Genomic DNA, 18,474 nt, shown 5'->3' on the forward strand with positions numbered 1-18,474 from the left:
CGTATAGCTACATTTTACAGTGAAATTAAATGTTGTTTGGTAAGGTCTGATTGGATTTTATGAAAGTAGCGTCACACAAAAGCATGAAAGAACATTTGATTACCAACAACACCGTTGTCTTCATCTCACGTGAGTGTACATCATTTTAAATATATTTACCATTCCTTTTTTTCGGGTGTAAAACTTTTTTTGTGGACAACATTAGTTTTTTAAACCATCCAAAAATTTGAACCGATTAAATAAAATAAGGAAATATACTGTATATAATACGGTAAATTGCATTAAATCTGTGAACATTTTAACGTTGAATCAAAGGAAATAAAGTGTGTATACTAAGATTTCATTAGGATACATAAAATTATGATTATATTATATTATTTTCATGACACTTAGCCTAAGCAATATGTTTTATTACAGCAAAGTAAATCCTAAATTACATAAAGTAAAACATACAAACATTACAGTCATGTGGAAGAAAATGTGCCTTATTGTCCTGAAAATAATGTCACTTAAATCAAAAAAAAAAAAAAAAAAATCTTTACATAATTTTACATAAGCAGATAATTTTATAGTCCGTAAAATGATTTGACGTATTGTAAACAACAGTTATGTACATTTTCCAAAAGTCATGTCTCACATGCTGCTTTGGATGAAGACGCTGGACTCATTATTGACCCTCTCGCTGTGGATTTTGGAGATGCAGTTCCTAATATTGTCCCTCTCAGAGTCCGTCTGAGTTGAGCCTGTGGGTTTGCTCTCTGATTGGCCGGCTGCTTCTCTCGGGTGGGGCACGATCACTATTTCGACATGCTCATTGGTTGGGGCAGCTACGAACGGCTCTGATTGGTTGCCACTGGAGCGGCGGTTGAGTGCAGGTTGGGTACAGGAGAACGAGCGCTGTCGTGGCGCTGGTTGTGGAGACAGGAAGTGAGGTGTTGCTGCCCGAGTAACATCCTGTAACATCTCCCTCTCCTCGTCCTCCGCCTCTGATGTCACTTCCTGGAGAGTACTGATAGGCCGAGATGGGCGTCCAAGAATCCTGGGGCTGACCAAAGCTGTTACTGATTGGTTGGGGGCTGGACGCCAGTTCTGGGGGGAGGAGCCCATCTGCCAATCACTGTTGAGAACGAAACATGAGAACTCGCCAGCCATAAGAACTTAAAAATGCTTATTACACGGCTCTGTGGAATACTTGATTCTGATTGGTCAATCGAGCTGTAAGTTATTCCCAGATAACAGCCGCTCATCCGGGTCACTGAAGTCAGCAGCGCTACACACTCGCTAGGAATGTTTTTTCTTCGTGGAAGTTTTGCATTTGGTGAGCTAATAAAATATTAAAACTCAGTCAAATCAATATTTAGTGTACAGTTATTTAATAATGCCATCCAGTGTCGTGGACTCGCTCTCTCTTGTTTCACACAAACGCAGTGGCGGCCATTTTGTGACTATTGTTTTGAACACTGTTGGATTATAAGATACAAACTCGTACGATTTTAAAACAGTTTTATCTGAAATCAATATCTCTTATCTCCATAATTATTTATGTGTTGAAATGCTGTGTAATAAGTGTTATGACTGTATACTGTATATCTTAAATGTCCGTCTAGTTTGATCTCGCCGCTGAAACTGCTCTCTCCGCGAAGCTTTGCGTTTAAAGAGCTGATAATATATTTAAACTCACATCAATATTTCATGTCTAATTATTTACATGTGGCAAGTATCCGTGTAATAAGCGGATAATGTACATCCAGCCGGTTGTTATCTCAGAATAAACCCCTTCAGGTGTGTGTGTGTGTGTGTGTGTGTGTGTGAACCCCTTCAGGCTGATGAAGACCTGATCCTGATCACCCTGTCGGGTTTATTCTGCGATAACAACCGGCTGGATGTAGGCTACATTATCCTTTACTTATTGAACTGAAAGGAATTATCGCAACTTACGTGGGTGGCGGTGTTGACATCCCCCTGTGACCTATGACCCCTGAGAACGAGGCACTTCTCCCGGGCAGACATGGAGGTGAAGCGACCCAAGGAGAGAAGGCGTACGTGCGATCGTCCCACAGCAGCTCAGTGGAGGGGTCCAGAGGCACCGGGGCCCTGTGAACTCTGTGGGCCAATAGGAGCTCCAGGACCTGATGATGTAATCCCTCTCGAGCCACATCCAGTGGCCGACGCCCCTTGCCGTCACACAGATCCTGATTGGCCCCGTTGAGCAGCAGGAATCGTGCGGTGTCATAGCAACCGTGGAGAGCCGAGAGAAACAAAGCCGTTTCACCCTATAGGAAAAGATTGACTTTTATTCCATTAATATTGGAGGAGTGACTTTATTCAGTGTGACAGTGTGACTGTGTGTGTAGACTATAGACTATAGACAGTGTTACTGTGTGTGTAGACTATAGACTTACTGTGTGTGTAGACTATAGAACTGTCAAACTGTAGATATTTGTGTTGTTCTAGCTATCATTCTGTTGTTTTGATCTATCTATCCATCCATCCATCCTCTACCTATCTATCTGTCTGTCTATTTATCTATCTATCCGTCTATCTATCTATCCGTCTATCTATCTATCTATCTATCCACCCACCCATCCATCCATCTATCTGTCTATATATCCATCCATCCATCTATCCAACCATATGTGGTTTGTATGATTGGCTATAGAGAAGTACAGAAAATACAAATGTCGTTTTCTTTACCCTATGGTCCTGTAAGTCCACAGCGGCACCGTAGCGAATGAGAGTCCGTGTCAATGGGAGGTGATTTACTGAGCAAGCCCAGTGAAGGGCAGATCTACCTGGATGAGGAGTGAGAGAGAGAGAGAGAGAGAGAGAGAGAGAGAGAGAGAGAGAGACAGACAGACAGACAGAGAGACAGAGAGGAGAGAGAGAGAGACAGAGAGAGAGAGGAGAGAGAGAGAGGGAAGAGGAGAGAGAGACAGACAGACAGATAGAGAGAAACAGACAGAGAGGAGAGAGAGAGGAGGAGAGAAGAGAGAGAGAGAAGAGATGCAAGAAGGAATTGATCTCAATTAGTGAAAGAGTGATCGTGTAATGGCGTGTTGTGGGGTCACAAAATAGTGGACGAAGCCAAAAAAAATGACGTGAGAGCATCCAGGAATGTGTTATGGGAAGGGAAAACAGGAAGCCATTAACCATTGCCGTAAAAGAGGGAAATGTATGAGAGAGAGAGACAAAGGCATGGAAGGTTAATACATTATTTCCACATTGACCGGGCGCTACAGCACATTAACTCTGTTCTGAATCAGACGTGTTTATCAGGGGAGCTGCAGTGAGGAGTTCAGGACAGGACAGACAGAGGGACAAAGAAAGGGCAAAACACATTACTCCCCAACTGCAAACACACAAACACTCTTCCTGTAAGGTCTACGTTTGCATGCAACCAAATAATCTGATTGAGGGCTCAATCGGACTGAAAATCCTTCATGTAAACACTTTAATCGATCCGATTGAGCTCGATCTGAACGAAATTTCGATCAGGATTGAAAGGGGTGGTTTATTCCTTTTCTAATCCGATCGAGAGAGCATGTAAACACTTGATCGGATTGAAACCTGAAACTGAAAGCACTGCGCATGTGCACTGACGAATGAATTCAGTCCGATTGAAACAAAAGTAGTGCATGTAAACATAACCAATTGAAGAGACTCATTCCACATGCATCAGGAGAGAACAGGCAATAGATGCTCGTACCCGTGTGGTCGGTGTTATTGACCGGGACTCCGGCTCTCAGGAGCTCCAGAACCACTCGGTCCAGTCCGCTTCTGACCGCACGGATCAGCACGACCGAGCCGTCGGGACCGCACCACTGCACCGGAGCGCTCTGACACACACACACACACACGATCAGACAGAGAGCATGCAGAAATCAAAGGATTTTGTGTAACGTTACAGTTATTTAATTATGCCATCCAGTATCGTGGACTCGCTCTCTCGTTTCACAAACGCAGCGACGGCCATTTTGTGACTATTGTTTTGTACACTGTTGGATTATAAGATACAAACAGGTACGATTTTAAAACAGTTTAATCTGAAATCAATATCTCTAATCTCCATAAATATTTATGTGTTGACATGCTGTGTAATAAGTGTTATGACTGTATATTAAATGTCCGTCTAGTTTGATCTCGCCGCTGAAACTGCTCTCTCCGCGAAGCTTTGCGTTTAAAGAGCTGATAAAATATTTCAACTCAGATCAATATTTCGTGTCTAATTATTTACTTATGAAGCAAGTATCCGTGTAATAAACGGATAATGTACATTCAGCCGGTTGTTATCTCAGAATAAACCCCTTCAGGTGTGTGTGTGTGTGTGTGTGTGTGTGTGATCTCATAAGATCCTGCCGGTTCAATACAGGATCGATTATAAGATTCTTTTAATGTTTTTCAAAGCACTGCATAACATGTCCCCAAACTACATTGCTGACCTTTTAGGGTCTTACATGACATGTCTTACATTAAGCTGTTTAAACAATTAAGGACATTACAATTTTTTTGCTCGCTGTCCCTTATTCGTATATTTTTAACTTAGCTTTTAGTTAAGCGTATTCTGTTTATTGAAGTTATAACTTATTTTTATTTACTAGGCTTGGTAAATGTTTTTATACATGTATGTTTTAATTATAACTGTGAATTACTTTGGGCAACAAGCTTGCTATAAAATGTGCTAGATAAATAAATGAAAGTTGAAGTTGATATATAAGCTCACATTTCTCGGTGCTCTTTGAGGTGTAGGAACAGGGTTTCGTTCCCATCCTCTCGGTGGAGCTAAAGGAGAAATTACAGAGAAAGACAGTTAAGATGAAGTACAGTGGCTGTGTGTGTCCCAATTATCCTCTTATCTGTATGTGCAAAGATTAGAATCAGCACTTCCTCTTTTCACAGTACATTGAAAATAATTTGCAAATATTGTTTAGATGTACATGATTTTCAAAGGCTGTGTTCTGGATGTAAACTTCAGTAGCAAAATTTACAAGTTTGTTTAGCTTGAAAAAGTGGCATCTGAAAAGTTTTAGTATTTATTTAGCCTATTAATATTTTGAATTAACTTTTAATTTTATATTTAAATTTGTTATGGATTTTTGTAATTATTTAAATATTGCTATTTAGATTTATTTTTAACTTTAGTAGGCTATATTAACTTTAATATATATATATTTGATTTTGGTTTGTGATATTTAATTTTGGTTTATAAATATATGTTAACAAAATTTTGTTTTCATTAATTAAAATAAAACTAAAATACAACTAACTAGAATAAGTTCTTAAAGGAGAACTCTGGTCAATTTTAACATTGAGCTCATTTTTTTGTACATTTGGAGTGCTGTCAATACAGAGAACAACGACAAAAATCGGTGTTGCCTACACCGTGTTATCCTCTTTTTAAAATTTGCACCCTGTTGACTTCAATGGGGCAAGTACTAAACCTGCTTTTAGCCTCTTAACATCCTTGATGTGTCATTACAAGTGCACAGCCAATGTGAGTGATTCCTTCAGAGTGAACACGGGTGAATCTGACTGCAGTAGATGTGAAAGATATGAATAAAAATTATGTTATTTCAGCCAGCGCACATACCTGTGTTTACATCCTGTTTTCGGTCGAAGTCCATAGTAATCGATTGTCGAGTTCGCACGCATTGGTTTAGTTACCTATGATCACGCGCGTGAACTCGACAATCGATTACTATGGACTTCGACCGAAAACAGGATGTAAATACAGGTATGTGCGCTGGCTGAAATAACATCATTTTTATTCATATCTTTCACATCTACTGCAGTCAGATTCACCCGTGATCACTCTGAAGGAATCAATCACATGACCTGTGCACTTGTAATGACACATCAAGGATGTTAAGAGGCTAAAAGCAGGTTTAGTACTTGCCCCATTGAAGTCAACAGGGTGCAAATTTTAAAAAGAGGATAACACGGTGTAGGCAACACCGATTTTTGTCGTTCTCTGTATTGACAGCACTCCAAATGTACAAAAAAATGAGCTCAATGTTAAAATTGACCGGAGTTCTCCTTTAATGTACTAGGCTAGGGGCTATATGTAGTTTCCAGCGGCCTCTAGTGGTGATGTGTCAGATTGCAACCAATACGTTTACAAGCGAGTGCGCGTGCTCGAACTCATGAGCGAGCACTCTGGGTACTGGCCAGACTGAGACGACGCAACACATCGGAGAAAGCATCATACAACATGCTGGAAACTTAGGTAAACTCCCACTGCAACGTTACAATAATAGGCTACTTTTATCAGCTTGACGTTGAACTAATGCTCCATACTCGTACCGTGATAACGTTACATTGACTGCATTTAGCCTATGTAATGTAGTGTTACGTTTGGCCTGACGAGCTTCAGCAGATACAACTTTTTTCTTTTTTTTTATCATTATGTGGAGTTTGTGTGTTGGAGTCTGTGTTGTGCTGGGAGCAGGCCGTTTCTTAGTGTTAGCAGACTCCATGTCATAAGTTGCAGTGTCGTCGCTGTTGACTGCAAAGTCAGTAGACGAGGCGAGAGGCTCGGGAGCGCGCATGCAAGTCTCAGTCACGTCACTGGATTTCGCGGTAAATCCGACCCGGAGCCTTCACATAGAAATAGAAGTATTTAAAAAACTAATAAAACGGAAAAAAGCACATAATAAATTTGCTAAAACAAACTAAAATGAAAACTGAAAATATAAAAATAAAAGCTAATTCAAAATATTAATTACTATAATAGCATATAAATAATACTAAAATGACACTGCATTAATCACATGAACTACTTTATATTGTATTTATATAGTATTTTATGTTTTAGTAATGTATAATATATGTAAGGGTTAATGCCCGACGAGGTGTCCATTGTCAGGTATTAATGGACGACGGCGAGGCGTGAACCGTCCGACTCGCAGCGGAGTCCATTAATACCTGACAACACCTTGAAGGGCATTAACCCGCTTATACCATGGTCACTTGCCAAATAACACATTTTTAAAACATTAGTTTATATTTTAATTAGTTTTACAATCGAAATCTCAAGTTTTTACAAACAATAACTTGGTTTCCCTGGTTACGCCTGACGGTTTATTTACTAGGTGTCCTCTATCACTTTTTAATGGACACCTTGCAGCCAATCAGAATCGAGTATTCACCCAGACCATGGTATAAATGTGTATACATAGGCTATTATATATATATGTGTGTGTGTGTGTGTGTGTGTGTGTGTATAGATAAATACATACACACAATTTTGGTTCCAAAGGTCCCCCCATTTTAGAGTAAATAGGTGAATATATTTACATTTATGCTTTTATCCAAAGCGACTTACATTGCATTTCATGGTACACATTTTACTTTCTTATCAGCTTTAGCTTTCCCTGAGAATCAAACCCATGCCATGACCTTGGCGTATCAAGCGCCAGCGCTCCACTGTTTGACCTACAGGAAAGCCCTATATATATATCCTCTGCTCACCCAGCATGCGGGGCTGTTGGAAGTGTTTCTGGTCCGGTGATCTGTGGTCACAGATGGTCTTGTTGATGTCCTCCATGGAGCTCTGGGTCACGTCGGTGTCACTTCCGATGTCCAGTTCCTTCCTCAGGGGCCTAAAATCAGCGTAACACACACACACACACACACACACACACACACGGTTCCTCTCCATCAGGGGCTTTTCCTCCCTCACTCACAGCGTGAAACTCTTCAAACACACTCACCGCATTCGGATCGCATCCTCACCGAGCGGCTCCTTGCGTCTCTTTCCCGACTCCTTTCCTTTCTTGTTTTTCTTCAGCCCATTTCTGTCTTTATCTCGTCCGGATCTGCTTCTGCTCTCCTCGGATCGAGTCCAGGCTTTGCTGTCGGTCACGATGGATCTGTGACGAACTCGCTCGCCTCCTCCTCTCCGCTGGCGTCTCCTCTTTAAAGGGGACATATCATGAAAATCAGACTTTTTCCATGTTTAAGGGCTATAACCGGGTCCCCGGAGCATCTACAAACCTAGTGCAACGACTTGACAATTACTTGGACTTGAACAATCAACTTTCCAAATGACTGACTATATGATTTAAGATGCGACTCGTACACAACTATGCAAACATTCACTGATGCTCACGGAAACATGATGCTTAAAGAGATGAAAGGGGTGAAAACTTTTGCAGGATGATGATGATGTGTACATTTTAAAAGGGGACATATTCTTTCTCTTTCTTTCTTTCTTTCTTTCTTTCTTTCTTTCTTTCTAACTAATCTTTCTTTCTTTCAAACTAATCTTTCTTTCTCTTTCTTTCTGTCTTTCTTTCTAACTAGTCTTTTTTCTTTCTTTCTTTCTTTCTTTCTTTCTTTCTTTCTTTCTTTCTCTTTCTTTCTTTCTTTCTTTCTTTCTTTCTCTTTCTTTCTTTCTTTCTTTCTTTCTTTCTTTCTTTCTTTCTTTCTTTCTTTCTTTCTTTCTTTCTTTCTTTCAAACTAATCTTTCTTTCTACCTAATCTTTTTCTTTCTGTCTTTCTTTCTCTTTCTTTCTGTCTTTCTTTCTTTCTTTCTAACTAATCTTTCTTTTTCTTTCAAACTAATCTTTCTTTCTGTCTTTCTTTCTTTATTTCTTTCTTTCTAACTAATCTTTCTTTTTCTTTCAAACTAATCTTTCTTTCTCTTTCTTTCTGTCTTTCTTTCTTTCTAACTAGTCTTTTTTCTTTCTTTCTTTCTTTCTTTCTTTCTTTCTTTCTTTCTTTCTTTCTTTCTTTCTTTCTAACTAATCTTTCTTTCTTTCTTTCTAACTAATCTTTCTTTCTTTCTAAATAATATTTTTTCTTTCTAATCTATCTTTCTAACTAATCTTTCTTTTAAACTTATCTTTCTTTTTAACTAATCTATCTTTCTTTCTCTTTTTTTCTAACTAATCTTTCTTTCTTTCTCTTTCTTTCTAACTAATCTTTTTTTCTTTCTTTTTTTCTAACTAATCTTTCTTTCTTTCTAACTATTCTTTATTTCTAACTAATCTGTCAATCAACATTTAAACTACTTTAAACTTCAAACCACTTTAAACTTCTTCAAACTCTCTGGTCCTGCTTTCTCAAGCCAACTTAAAGTTTGTCTCAACAAACTTTTTTTTCTAATTATAATATTACCGGCCCTTAATCTGCACGTTTACACCATAGACTGTAAAAAATATGGACAAAGCGTCTGTGACGTCACCCATAGACTTTCTGAAGAACGGGTTTGAAGCCGTTTATGGGGGGTATGGGCGGCGCCATCTTGGAAAATCTTGGGAAATGCTAACCCCGCCCACCTTCTAACGCAGCGCGCCTCACTCAGCTCGCTCTGCTACTCCGGTTATATTTCAGGCAATGAACTATTTTTTTACAGTCTATGGCAACGAAATATGTTATAAAACACCATACTAACTCGTTTCGTTTTCATTTAAAGAAATCTTAAACATTATAGCCACACAAATGTGGTTCAGGCAACGCATATTGATTATATTCAACTGCACATAACGTTTGCCTATTTATGAAAAACAAAACAAAATATAACACAAATCTGCCTCTTTTCATTTTAAATATAATATAAAAATATTAAACATTTTATGGTCCAGGCATTATGTGCATTTGTATTAAACAACAGATTTTGCAGTAAACAACATTACATATCATATTCGTTGTATTAAAATGACAAAACTCAACCCAGTCTCTTTTTGTTAAATTTCAGTTTTATCAATGTTAGCCATTATAAAAGTACAAGTAAAAGGTATAAGAAGCTATACAAATAAAGCAAACAATTCAATCAAACATACAAAGTCAGCGCGAGTTTAACCATACATCGGTAAAGTTAAATAGCTTATAAAGTTATGAAACTTGCCCTCAGCCAAAACGATTGCCCAGGGAAAAAAATATAGATTCACGAGACCAAAAATCGCCCATTAGATATACACAAGATGAATTATATCTCATGTTTAACCACTACAGAGACGCCAGAGTCCGCGGCATTGGCGGCAAACCTTAGAACGTCAAGCCGATGAAAGACTGCTCCAGGCGGGGTACATCGCGCCGAGCACCCGGTCATCGCTGGATCAACTGGATAAAATTTTCATAAATCTTTAAATAAACCACAGATTTGAGCTTTAAACAACTACATTCTCGCCTGAAAAACTCTTAAAACTACATTTCATGATACAGAAACAGTAGTATTATATGTCAACTGTATTAAAAAATGGCGCTTCTTATGTTGTCATTCTCCGTGGCGCTGCCTTGTTAGCTGTCAATCAAGCTGTCAATCAAAGTTAACCACGCCCTTATTGTCATACATTTTATATCTAAATACGATCTAAACTAACGAGTTAGAAAAAAATTCACTACCCTCGCCGTTGTCAGGCACTCGGAACCTATCGAAAAATACAATAAAAGTCCATGGGACAAACCTGTAAAGACATGAATTTATGCTGTGAAAACGGACATTTTAACATGAGGGCTATCGACATTTGCTCCCTTTTGGGACCTTCCCCTAGCGGATTTTCGATGTATTGCAGTTTTTCGCACTTCCGGGTAGGCTTCATTTCTCAGATCAGAATGTTGCCGCTTGGTTTACACACACCAGCTACATTTGGTTCCACACGCGACAACAGAGACCAGTTCTAACGCACTGATGAAGATCCAGCAGAGCCTGAAGCTGTTCTGTGGTTGAGCACAGACGAGCACTGAACACTATTGACCAGAACATGTCACCGCTGGCTTATAAAGACCTCAGGAACTGTGGACACTTGTGGAGAAGTTCAACATGATGATGAGATGATCAGTGTAACTCCACAACAACTACAGAAATGTCTCCACTAACATTCAGAAGCTCTTCCTGAGTCTCTCCGTAAGGCTGCACTCGCTACTGGTTATTCTGGGATTCTGGATGAGGGAGATTGGCCTGTTCTGTTATTGCTGGAGTTTCTGAAGCTTGTGTAAAGACTCCACCCTCTTCTGAACGGAGGCGGAGCTAAAGCTCATTTGCATTTAAAGGGACACACACACAAACGGTGTGTTTTTGCTCACAACCAAAAAGAGGCAAATTTGACAAGCTATAATAAATGATCTGGGGGGAATTTTGTGCTAAAATTTCAGACACATTCTGGGGACACCACAGATTTATATTTCATCTTGTGAAAAGGGGCATAATATGTCACCTTTAACCACAGGAGCACTGCCGGGATGATCAGGACAAGAGCCACACCAAGTCCAGCCGACACGCCGATCACCGGCCACATCCAGGCAGGAGAGGCTCCGAGAACTGAAACATGAGATTAAGCCATGGATAAATACGAGAAACACACCTCAATAATACGGTAACACTTTATAATACTGATCCGTCATTAATGAATAACTGCACAGGAACAAACGAGTAACGCTCTATTAACATTCTAGTAACTACTATCAACTAACAAGAAACTCTGATTAGCAAATTAGTAAGTAATAGCGCTCAGTTGAATGTGGTAGTTCAATATAAGCTAATCAATAACTACTATTTTTTTCATACCTTCCAGAGAACTATATACAGGTTCATAATGAATAATGCATAATGTATAATAAAAGGTAACGGTAACCCACTAGTAATGACTCAAGTGTTACTACATCCTTTAAAAGGAACTACTAATAATGTGGATCAGTATCTAAAGTGAAGATCATGGAAACACACTAGTTATGACTAAAGTGTTTCCAAATCCATTATTTGGTTATTCCAATGGTTATACCAGTTATTCAAAACCATACAAAAGACTCAAAAGCTTACAAAGACTTCAGTAATTACTAGAGAGTTATCATTATTTGCACTTTAGAATACTGATCTAAATAATTAGTAGTTCCTCAGAAGGATGTAGTAAGTCAGTGTCATTACTAGTGTGTTACCGTTACTTTATATTATGAATTATGCAGTAACACTTTATTTTACAGTGTCCTTGTTACAAATGTTACATGTACTTACCATAGTAATAACAGTAAATTATGCATAATTACATGCAACTAACCCTCAACCTAATCCTACCCTAACCCTACAGTAAGTACATGTAGTTAATTAATATTACTCAGTACTTAAATATATAATTACACTGTAACAATGACACCTTAAAATAAAGTGTAACCAATTATGCATTATTCATGTTAATTGTGAACCTGTATATAGTTCTCTGGGAGGTATGAGAAAAATAGTAGTTATTGATTAGCTTATAGTGAACTTCCACATTCAACTGAGCGCTATTACTTACTAATTTAATAATCAGAGTTTCTTAATAGTAGTTACTAGAATGTTAATAGAGCGTTACTCATTTGTTCCTGTGTAGTTATTTACTAATGACGGAATAGTTTTATAAAGTGTTACCCAATAATAGAACTAACTTCTCTGAAACTCTCATTGTTTGCAGTTACACTCTTAGAATAAAAGTTATATATAGAGCTCTAGGGTTCTGGACTAGAACCTTTAATGCCAAAACATGTGTATGTTTTAAGTCCCCCTGTGGTGAAAATCCAGCTTTTAATGTTGTTTATGTATATATATGGTGTTTTTAATATGCTTTAAGACAAAGCATGTGTAAGTTCATAAGTCGACAGCATTGCTGAGTATTTCCTCCTTAAAACTGCAGTGAACCAAAGACAGTCTCAAAAACACGCTTTGAAATCGCTGGTGTTTCTGACGTCACAAACTACCTTGTAACCAATCAGATCAACGTGTGATCGTCAACCAGTGGATCTCTGAGCTGAGGGAGTGAGTGGAGGCGGGGCTCATTTGCATATTCATAGAACCGCGAATACTAAATGAGGCGAGGGTGTCGAGTTACATTCAAGATATTGAAGGAAAAACGTTTAAATATGTAATTTTAGTGATCAAAGATGATTTTAAAGGATACAATTATTGACTACAGGGGGACTTAAAAAAACATCAATTTTGATTTAATGCGTGAGGACTTAAAAGTGTCTGAATATATGCTTATGTTGTGGCAAGGTACGATAAATAAAAACATACCGTTGCGTTCCTCTTTGGGCAGTTTCACCTCGTCTCTGGCTCCTATTTCCTCTTCCACTCCACGCACACTGATCACGGCCGCCTGGATCTCGGGGATCATGGGAAACAGGGCGGGTTTCAGTGCCAGGACGGCCCGCAGGAACTGTGCGGCCTCGACGGCGTACGGGAAACAGGTGGAGGGAAGACGGGAGCAGGCTCTGTTATCCAGCTGGAGGAATAACACTGACCTGTGGGGCAGAAACACAGATCCGTCAGCACTAGTGTGGGAAACACTAAATACCTGCCAATACCTGCATGCTAACCAGCTATCATACAATCATGTGACCCTGGATCACAAAACCAGACGCGAGTGGCAATAGCCAACAATACATTGTATGGGTCAAAATTATCGTTTTTTCTTTTATGCCAAAAATCATGTCAAGATCATGTTCCATGAAGATATTTTGTAAATTTCCTACTGTAAATATATAAAACATTTATTTTTGTGAGTGAATGCTGCACAATCGCCAACATAAATGAACAACTTTAAAGGAGATTTTCTCAGTGTTTCGATTTTTTTGCTCCCTCAGATTCCAGATTTACAATAGTTGTGTTTCAGACACATATTGTCCTATCCGAACAGACCACACATCAATGGAAAGCTTATTTATTCAGCTTACAGAGGATCAATACATTTCAAAATTGACCCATGTGACTGGTTTTGTGGTCCAGGATCAAATATATAAAAGAAAATTTATTTTAAGGATAAATTACATCCTTTAAATCTAACACTGAATTGTACTAAATTGGATTAGCTAATCAAAACAAAGGTCATTTACATGAAGAAATCTTAAGGCATAATAGCAATAACAGTGTAATTCAAAGAGAGGGTGGAAAATAGCTTGTACAAAACTAAATTATTTATTTTCACAGTGCTGTTAGTTGTATGCTTTAGGGTGTATTATATTTGATTTATATTATGAGAATTTTCGGTCCATAAAACCTTGATCTAACATGGACTATAAAACATTAAAAAATAATAAAATAGAAATTAATAAAAAAAAAAAAAAGAAAAAAGTTTGAAATGTAGAATATGGCCAGTCAGTCTGACAGCATTACTCACCCGTTGCTGGTAAATAGCTGTGAAACACTAAATTCTTTATTTTAAAAATCTTTTTAGGTTAATTTTTTAGGTGTTTATAATATTTGTTATATATTATGAGAATTTTTGGTGCATAAAACCTTGATTTAATATGTACTATAAAACAATAAACAATCAAAAATAATAATACAAATAAATACATAAAATAAATAAATAATAAAAAAAATGAATAAAATAAATTAAAACGAAAAAAAAAACAAAAAACGAATAAAATAAATAAATAAATAAAATACATTAAAAAAATGAAGAAAAAAGAATAAAATAAATAAATAAATAAAATGAAATGAATAAAATAAATAAATAAAATGAATAAAATAAAATAAATAAAATAAAAGCTTGAACTGTAGGCGTCTTCAGAAGCCCGTCTGCCAGCATCGCTCACCCGTTGCTGTCGTAGGCCGGAGTGTGTGTGTGTGTGAGCAGCTCCTCCAGCTGGCGAGGGTCGAGGGCCAGCAGGTCGTCGGTGGGCCGGAGCGGGGCCGTTCCTCTGAGCTTGACGCTGGTCTGCAGGACAGTGCTTAAGGCCCACAGCAGAGAGCTGTTCTGGCTCTGACCCGAGGGGGTTCTGGTGTGCAGTAACAGGCTTCCTCTGGCCCACGCCGGGAACTGGTTCCGGAAGCAGTCGGACCCGTCCCAGCCACAGGCCGGGCTGGTGCAGCCCTGGTCACAGAAGCCGTTGTCATAGTGATTTCGGCAGTACTGAATATGCCCTGGACTGAGAGAAACATGATACGCTCACATTATACTTGAAGCATGAATGTATTACAAATATTCATATTCATTAGAGTATTAGTAGCTTAAAGGGACACTTCACCCATTTGCATTAAGCTTTGCATTGTTAGAAACCCAGTCATACTATTGAATGGTCGTGCAACACTCTCTCATTTTCCCCTGAGACGGGAGAAATCTGTTATTTACCTCTTACACTTCCTCCTACAATGACGCAAAAATCGTCATTTTGCGTCATTGTAGGAGGAAGTGTTAGAGGGGGGGATTTCTGTTAAAGGGTCATTTCACCCATTTGAACATTGTTTTTTATTTAAAGTGGGTCATATATGTAGTCGAAATGTAAAATAATTTTTGAATTTGGTGCCTTCGTGACCGAGAAAAGACAAAAAATAACTTCAGAACGCATTTGTATGAAAGACAACAACTCCCACAATGCACCATATTGCACAGCTCCGCAAGCCCCTCCCACTAATCCAGAAAGCGCATATCTGCCTATAAGGGAAATCACTCTTCCGTCTACAAGGCTAGCTACTACCAGAGCTTGAAATTCATTTCACATTCACACAAAATGTCTAGTTAGTTGGCGAACTCATATAGTGCATTACTCCTCGTTTGTATTTCTTTCGAAAAGGTGAATTATTGCATGGTACCTGGATGTTCAGTCAGAACATATGCGGTGCGAAACTAGGAAACTTGTTCACAACACAAACGTCCGTGTCCTCGTCTGATTCAGAGATTTCGTCCAGGAGAAATTGTCATCGTTGAAATTCTTTGCCGCAGACGGACTCTATCTCTGTGTTCGTAGCGGTTCGTAGTTGCATAGTGAGATCACCGGCGCCACCGGTCCGCCCTAACTCGAGCCAGTCCGGGCTCCTCGTCCGCGGCAGGAAGGTCTTCTCTGCCTCGGCTGCTCTTCGCTATAATGCGGCTTGTAAAGGTAGCCACAAACACCTGATTCAAGCATCAGACTTCCGAAATCCTCTTCCTCTAGTCTATATCATATTGAGCACTCTCCTCTGCTATTGTCATAACTTTATATCTGTCTCCACAGCGCCTGTTAGCTTAGCTTCAAACAAGATGGAGGATATTGCTTTCAGTTTCAGAGAGTAAAGTCCCACCCACTGATCTGTAATAGGTCTGTAGCGTGAGCGGGTCCCGCCCCCTGGGAAAGATGAGAAACTAGTGTCTGTAGTCTCAACAGAAATCCCCCCCTCTAACACTTCCTCCTACAATGACGCAAAATGACGATGTTTGCGTCATTGTAGGAGGAAGTGTAAGAGGTAAATAACAGATTTCTCCCGTCTCAGGGGAAAATGAGAGAGTGTTGCACGACCATTCAATAGTATGACTGGGTTTCTAACAATGCAAAGCTTAATGCAAATGGGTGAAGTGTCCCTTTAAGACTACAGACACTAGTTTCTCATCTTTCCCAGGGTGGGACCCGCTCACGCTACAGACCTATTACAGATCAGTGGGTGGGACTTTACTCTCTGAAACTGAAAGCAATATCCTCCATCTTGTTTGAAGCTAAGCTAACAGGCGCTGTGGAGACAGATGTACAGTTATGACAATAGCGGAGGAGAGTGCTCAATATGATATAGAAGAAGAGGATTTCGGAAGTCTGATGCTTGAATCAGGTGTTTGTGGCTACCTTTACAAGCCGCATTATAGCGAAGAGCAGCCGAGGCAGAGAAGACCTGCCTGCCGCGGACGAGGAGCCCGGACTGGCTCGAGTTAGGGCGGACTGGTGGCGCCGGTGATCTCACTATGCAGCTACGAACCGCTACGAACACAGAGATAGAGTCCGTCTGCGGCAAAGAATTTCAACGATGACAATTTCTCCTGGACGAAATCTCTGAATCAGACGAGGACACGGACGTTTGTGTTGAGAACTATCCTAGTTTCGCACCGCATATGTTCTGACTGAACATCCAGGTACCATGCAATAATTCACCTTTTCGAAAGAAATACAAACGAGGAGTAATGCACTATATGAGTTCGCCAACTAACTAGACATTTTGTGTGAATGTGAAATGAATTTCAAGCTCTGGTAGTAGCTAGCCTTGTAGACGGAAGAGTGATTTCCCTTATAGGCAGATATGCGCTTTCTGGATTAGTGGGAGGGGCTTGCGGAGCTGTGCAATATGGTGCATTGTGGGAGTTGTTGTCTTTCATACAAATGCGTTCTGAAGTTATTTTTTGTCTTTTCTCGGTCACGAAGGCACCAAATTCAAAAATTATTTTACATTTCGACTACATATATGACCCACTTTAAATAAAAAACAATGTTCAAATGGGTGAAATGACCCTTTAATATCTGCTATCTCTTTATTTTGATGCTCCTAAACATTCTACTGACTATAAGAAACTTTACAACTACATGTCAACTTGTTCTACTATACTATACTCTACTATACTCTACTATACTATACTATACTCTACTATACTATACTATACTCTACTATACTCTACTATACTATACTCTACTATACTCTACTATACTATACTATACTCTACTATACTCTACTATACTATACTCTACTATACTCTACTATACTCTACTATACTATACTCTACTATACTCTACTATACTATACTCTACTATACTATACTATACTCTACTATACTCTACTATACTATACTCTACTATACTCTACTATACTCTACTCTACTATACTATACTCTACTATACTCTACTCTACTATACTCTACTATACTCTACTATACTATACTATACTCTACTATACTATACTCTACTATACTATACTATACTCTACTATACTATACTCTACTATACTATACTCTACTCTACTATACTATACTCTACTATACTATACTATACTCTACTATACTATACTCTACTATACTATACTCTACTCTACTATACTATACTCTACTATACTCTACTCTACTATACTCTACTATACTCTACTATACTATACTATACTCTACTATACTATACTCTACTATACTATACTATACTCTACTATACTATACTCTACTATACTATACTCTACTATACTATACTCTACTATACTTTACTATACTCTACTATACTCTACTATACTATACTCTACTATACTATACTCTACTATACTCTACTATACTCTACTATACTATACTCTACTATACTATACTCTACTATACTATACTCTACTATACTATACTCTACTATACTATACTCTACTATACTCTACTATACTATACTCTACTATACTATACTCTACTATACTATACTATATATAATAGTTAGTTGACATGTAGGTGTAAAGTTACTTATAGTTAGTAGCATGTCTGAAGTGGACTATTGATGAAAAGTGTAAGGCAGTTAATTCATATTACTGCTTTTTATATATAAAATATTATTATAATACTTTTATCTTTCCAAGTAAGGCAGTTAATTCATAATGCACATAATGCATCGTGATCGTGATGTGATGCTTATGAGTTTGTTTATGAGTGTGTGTGTGTGTGTGTGTGTGTGTGTGTGAGAGAGAGAGATAGAGAGAGTGTATGTGTGTGTGTGTGTGTGTGTGTGTGTGTGTGTGTGTGTGAGAGAGATAGAGAGTGTATGTGTGTGTGTGTGTGTGTGTGTCTGAGTGAGTGTGTGTGTGTGTGT

The 18,474-nt window shown here is 38.6% G+C and overlaps 1 protein-coding gene across 1 annotated transcript in view; it reads right to left on the reverse strand.

Moving 5' to 3' along the window:
• Positions 1 to 394: 394 nt before the first annotated feature.
• notchl (notch receptor, like) overlaps positions 395 to 18,474 on the reverse strand; it is a 19,657-nt gene continuing 1,577 nt past the window's right edge. Inside the window, exons 3-12 of the mRNA XM_081389067.1 lie at positions 14,509 to 14,841; positions 12,986 to 13,212; positions 11,157 to 11,260; positions 7,710 to 7,912; positions 7,468 to 7,598; positions 4,721 to 4,779; positions 3,707 to 3,836; positions 2,695 to 2,792; positions 1,939 to 2,273; positions 395 to 1,117 (exon numbers count right to left, since the gene is read on the reverse strand). Of these exons, the coding sequence (XP_081245193.1) occupies positions 634 to 1,117; positions 1,939 to 2,273; positions 2,695 to 2,792; positions 3,707 to 3,836; positions 4,721 to 4,779; positions 7,468 to 7,598; positions 7,710 to 7,912; positions 11,157 to 11,260; positions 12,986 to 13,212; positions 14,509 to 14,841 (2,104 nt within the window). The 3' untranslated portion in view covers positions 395 to 633. The remainder of the gene's footprint in view (positions 1,118 to 1,938; positions 2,274 to 2,694; positions 2,793 to 3,706; positions 3,837 to 4,720; positions 4,780 to 7,467; positions 7,599 to 7,709; positions 7,913 to 11,156; positions 11,261 to 12,985; positions 13,213 to 14,508; positions 14,842 to 18,474) is intronic.

The sequence above is a fragment of the Scardinius erythrophthalmus genome, assembly GCF_964197995.2.
Source record: "Scardinius erythrophthalmus genome assembly, chromosome: 16".
Lineage (NCBI taxonomy): Eukaryota > Metazoa > Chordata > Actinopteri > Cypriniformes > Leuciscidae > Scardinius > Scardinius erythrophthalmus.